This window comes from Akebia trifoliata, chromosome 3, assembly GCF_017979445.1.
Source record: "Akebia trifoliata isolate Shusen 1 chromosome 3, ASM1797944v1, whole genome shotgun sequence".
Taxonomy (NCBI): domain Eukaryota; kingdom Viridiplantae; phylum Streptophyta; class Magnoliopsida; order Ranunculales; family Lardizabalaceae; genus Akebia; species Akebia trifoliata.
Window position 1 is genome coordinate 36,075,967 of NC_141377.1, and position 5,526 is coordinate 36,081,492.

The following is a 5,526-nucleotide window of genomic DNA, read 5'->3' on the forward strand; positions in this document are numbered from 1 at the left end:
AGCTGTGATGAACTTGTTATATATATATATATATATATATAGGGTCCCGTTCCCCACCCTAAGTTTTACCCTACACTTTAACAAACGTGTTTTGTCCTACATGGGTTAAAAGTTTGGGAATAGGCTGATTTTTGGTGATGATGATCTCTATGGTGAGGAGATCATTCTCACCAAAAATCAGCTCATTCCAAAACTTCTAACCCCATCAAAAATGGTTTACAAAAAATGGACGTTCTACAATTTTTCAACTTGTAAACATGGGGCTAAACATTTTGGAATGGGCTGATTTTTGGGGATGATGATCTTCTAATTATAGAGATCATCCTCACCAAAAATCTTTGAGGGATGATGATCTTCTAATCATAGAGATCATCCTCACCAAAAATCAGCTCATTCCAAAACTTCTAACCCATGTAGGACAAAAAACGTTTGTTAAAGTTTAGGGTAAAGCTTAGGGTGCTGAACATTTCCCATATATATATATATATGGGTCCCGTTCAGCAACAAACATTTTGACAAAATATTTTTCAAAACATGGGTTAGAGGTCTTGGAATGGGCTGATTTTTGGTGAGGATGATCTCTTCGGTGAGGAGATTATCCTCACCAAAAATCAGCCCATTCCAAAACTTCTAGCCCCAGTTTACACATTGAAAAATGGTGGACCGTCCATTTTTTGTAAACCATTTTTGATGGGGTTAGAAGTTTTGGAATGGGCTGATTTTTGATGATGATGATCTCCTCACTGTAGAGGTCATCCTCACCAAGAATCAGCCCATTCCAAAACCTCTAACCCATGTTTTGAAAAATGTTTTGCCAAAATGTTTGTTGCTGAACATTTCCATATAGGTTGTGCTCCATAGTGGCGCCTATTTTGGCCTGGGTCGCTAAAAGACGCTATTTTTGTTGTGTAGGGGTGTTTCTTCGTTGTTCAATCAATAGAGTTCATTTTGTCCAGCCCCATTCGATTGACAAATTTGCTTCTTTTTTTTTTTTTTTTTTTTTTTTTTTTTTTTTTTTTTGTTCATGTTGGTTTTCCTCACGAGATCAAGACGACGACTAAGTCTCAAATCCCTGAACATCTCAAGATTCAAACTCGTTATGGGGATCTCATGAAACACATCCGTGAATCGATTCCTGGTAGTTTTGGTTGTGTGGGAAACAGTTTCTACTAGTTTGAACCAGATTACATCGATCACTTCAAGAAGGTTGTGAATAGTAAAGTATGGGCTTTAGGCCCAGTGTCTCTCTGCAATGGAGATGCTTCTAATAAAGCCAAGAGGAGTGGTGACAGTGAACTTAGCTGTCTGAGTTGGCTCGATTCCAAGAAACCAAACTCGGTTCTATACGTTTCCTTCGGGATTATGACAGGTTTTGGTAGAGCACAGCTTCATGAGATCGCTTATGGTCTAGAAGCTTCTGGTCATCAATTTATATGGGTTATTAGGAAACCTAATGGAGATGAAGAAGAACAAACGAGGTGGTTATATATAAACATCATTAATTTGAACGAACATCAAATCTTAACTCTCTTATCATGAATCTAACACCTAAGTGGTCCCCCCCTCCCCAAAAAAAAAGTAGTCAAATATATAAACCTCACAAAGACTGTACTCTCATTGGCAGACCACAACAACCACAGGGGTCCCACCATGGCCCACACGTCATATTACCATTATTTTATTTTATTTAAGTTATTTTAATAAACAAAATTGGGTCAAAATTAAATAACCCCCACCAACGACCTTCATAATATATTTTGTTTTTTAATGAAACACCATACCTACCACCAAGTATGTTTCACATGTCACTCTTTAATAAATCAAACTAAAGGTCAGAGAAAAGTATCACGTGTTTTTCGTACTGTAATTTATTAAAAAGCAACGTACACGATCTATCTCCCAATCAATTCGTTGGAGCGTGGGCCACCGAAGATTTGATGAATAATTTGTCCAGTTGTTGTTGTAAAGGAGAGGGATAATATTCATTATTATTTGTATGAGGTTACATCTTAGAAAAACTATGTGAAGAATATGCTGCAGTGGGATACGTGTCCAACATCTGCGTTGCTTTCTAGTTATGGTCCCGGTGGTAAGTTAGCTAATTCTACCACGTGCTCAAGCCATCATCCACCTGACAGGGTTGTCAATGGATGGGATAAGAAATCTAGAATCCACCAATCACATTCAATGGATCGGATAAGAAATCTAGGATCCACCAATCACATTTATCGACGTCTTGAATAACATTTTTAATTTACAAAAGTACCCTCTTTAATTACATAACTATGTGTATGGTTGACATTATATATCAGTACTGACTAGGGGTGCACATTGGATTGGGTAAATTCGAGAATCGAACCAATCCGAAATCTTTTGAATTGGATTGATTCGGATTGAGCATGGTTTGATTTGGATATGAATTGTATATAAAAAAATCCTATTGATTTGGTTCGATTCCGGATTAGGGATATAATATAACCGAACTAATCTAAAATATCTATTATAATACATATATATGTTAGTATGTTAGGAAGAGGTAACTCATTAAAGTCTTCAACTTTATCTTCTCTATTTTTTTTTCTAACAAAAACTCATAAAAATGTTCACAAATCTCTCTCTCAACTTTCAAATGGATCAACCCATTTATGAAAAAAAAAATTCTAATAATTTAATTCTTTATTTTTTTACGAGAACCTTTATGCCGTGTTTGTTAGATAAAATATATTATACGAACCTAGATTTGAATTCGTTAATCTACCTTTTATGGATTAGTTTTCTCACTAATCCATCTAAAATACTAATTTTAAAATTGTAATTTTTTTAAAGTCTAATTGAACTTCCTCTAATTTTCAATTTATACAGAATTCAATCAAACTTTAATTATAAAATCATTTTTATTTTAAAAATAGGTATTATTTATGATATGATACAAAAGGTTCCTCTTTTAAAAGATAAATACTAATTTTTCTATTTTGAAAATATGAGAATCGAGAATTGATCTGAATCGAGATTGATTTGGATTGATTCGATTTTATAAAGTAATTAGATTGGTTCAATTTTAAATTTATAGAATCGATCATATTTGATTCAATTCTAATTTTACCAAAATTCAAATTATTCTCAATCATGTGCAACCCTAATAATAATGGTCCTCATTTATACATTAGTAACCCACTTTTGACTTCTTCCCTCTTACTTTTTGTTTTCTATCACATCGCATTTATTTCTGTCTTTTTTTTTTTTTTCCTCTTCCTCTTAACCCTCGAAATAAACCACAGCCTTCTATATTTCAGGTTATAAATCAGATTTTTAAACAAATTTTCAAAAATAAAATAAAATAATAAAATCAACTCTGATCCAAGGTTTTGGAAATGGACAGCAAGCATATTTGCAAGTTTAAAATAAAAATTTAATGAATATATATATTTTTTTTTTCTTAAAATTCTATGATGTATACCGCTTGTGGATGCGGTCCTTTCCTTGATAAGTTACTACCTTATGATAAGGGAATTGGTTTTCATTTTCTAACTTATAAATTGAGGTGTCCATCCCACACCTTTTACATTCACAGTCTATTGGTGCGCTCTCTCTCTCTCTCTCTCTCTCTCTCTTTCAGTGGGTGTGCCATGGGTGCTTCACTTACAGAGGTCACTAAACTTAACGTATTTTTCCTTCCATTCTTGGCTCCAGGCCATATGATTCCTCTCGTAGACATGTCGAGAATCTTTGCTAGGAGAGGTGTTAACGTTACCTTCATCACCACCCCTTACAACGCAAAACTCTTCCAAAACTCCATAGATCTAGACATCAAATCTGGATACCCAATCTCACTTCACTTACTCAACTTCCCAGCTTCAAAAGCTGGCTTACCCGAAGGTATTGAAAATTTCAACACCACCAAAAGCGCTGAACATTCTCAAAAACTATATTTTGCTTTCAGTCTTCTCCAACCCCAGATTGAAAAATTCATCCGAGAAAACAACCCACACTGCATCATCACCGATATGTTCTATCCTTGGACTAATGCCCTAGCTGCAGAGCTTGGAATCCCGAGGATCTACTTCAACCCAACTGGGTTTTTCCCTCAATGTGCCATCGATTGCCTCGAACGTATAACAAGTGACAAAGAAAAATTCAAATCTCTCCCAGATACAGAACCATTTTTATTACCAGGTTTTCCTCACGAGATCAAGACGACTAAGTCTCAAATCCCTGAACATCTCAAGATTCAAACTCGTTATGGGGATCTCATGAAACACATCCGTGAATCGATTCCTGGTAGTTTTGGTTGTGTGGGAAACAGTTTCTACGAGTTTGAACCAGATTACATCGATCACTTCAAGAAGGTTGTGAATAGTAAAGTATGGGCTTTAGGCCCAGTGTCTCTCTGCAATGGAGATGCTTCTGATAAAGCTAAGAGGAGTGGTGACAGTGAACTTAGTTGTCTGAGTTGGCTCGATTCCAAGAAACCAAACTCGGTTCTTTACGTTTCCTTCGGGAGTATGACAGGATTTGGTAGGGCACAGCTTCATGAGATCGCTTATGGTCTAGAAGCTTCTGGTCATCAATTTATATGGGTTATTAGAAAACCAAATGGAGATGAAGAAGAACAAAGGTGGTTACCAGATGGTTTTGAGGAGAAGATGAAGGAAACTGATCAAGGTTTGATAATAACTACGTGGGCCCCACAATTATTGATCTTGGAACATCAAGCAATCGGAGGGTTCATGATGCAAGCTGGATGGAACTCTATACTCGAAAGCGTGTGTGCAGGTGTACCCATGATTACTTGGCCATTCTACGCAGAGCAGATTCACAGTGACAGGCTTTTGACACAAGTGTTGAAGATTGCAGTTCCAGTGGGTGTTAAGAACGAGACGTGGCATGAGATGATACAAGCGATAGAAGAAGAAAAGGTTACTGTGACAAAGGAAAAGATAAAGACATCTGTGAATCGGTTGATGGACGGTGGAGATGAAGCGGTGCAGATAAGAAAGAGAGTGATGGAGTTAGGAGAAATTGCTAAGAAGGCTCTGGAAGAAGGCGGATCTTCTTACAACAACATGACTGATATCATCGAACAGATCAGGTTGTATCATGGGAAGATCAAAAATTGAGACATGAACGAATGTTGGTTGATTCTGGGTTTAGTAGCTATGTTTTGCACTACTGCAGTAGTTTAGTTTAATTTTGTTTTGTTTGGTGTTATTAATAAGAGAAATTATAGTGTGTATCATATCGTCACACTATAAAAAATCGAAAAAAACTATTATGTATCGGTGTGATCCGTACGTAAAAAGCATATTTTCCTTTTAGGATTTGTTACGGATAACATATTTATAGTTTTCCTCTATTAAATAAAATAAATAAATTATCTGTTGCAATTTTATTACAAACACCCCTTTACTTTATTACCTAAACAAATCTTATTTTATGAATCATGTTATCATAATCAAATTTAGTAAGATTTCAAATCTTATTACGAGACATTAGGCTCACATGGTCAATTAAATTATCAATTCAAGG

At 35.6% G+C, this 5,526-nt stretch overlaps 1 protein-coding gene across 1 annotated transcript; it reads left to right on the forward strand.

The window, feature by feature from the left end:
• The first annotated feature begins 3,626 nt into the window (after positions 1-3,626).
• LOC147406647 (scopoletin glucosyltransferase-like) lies at positions 3,627-5,117 on the forward strand. Its single transcript, XM_086432557.1, has one exon. The coding sequence runs from the start codon at positions 3,627-3,629 to the stop codon at positions 5,115-5,117; it is 1,491 nt and encodes a 496-aa protein (XP_086288683.1).
• Positions 5,118-5,526: the final 409 nt, after the last annotated feature.

Bases quoted from the DNA above. Each gene is read 5' to 3' on its own strand.
- LOC147406647 (XM_086432557.1), top strand. From the start codon at position 3,627: ATGGGTGCTTCACTTACAGAGGTCACTAAACTTAACGTATTTTTCCTT.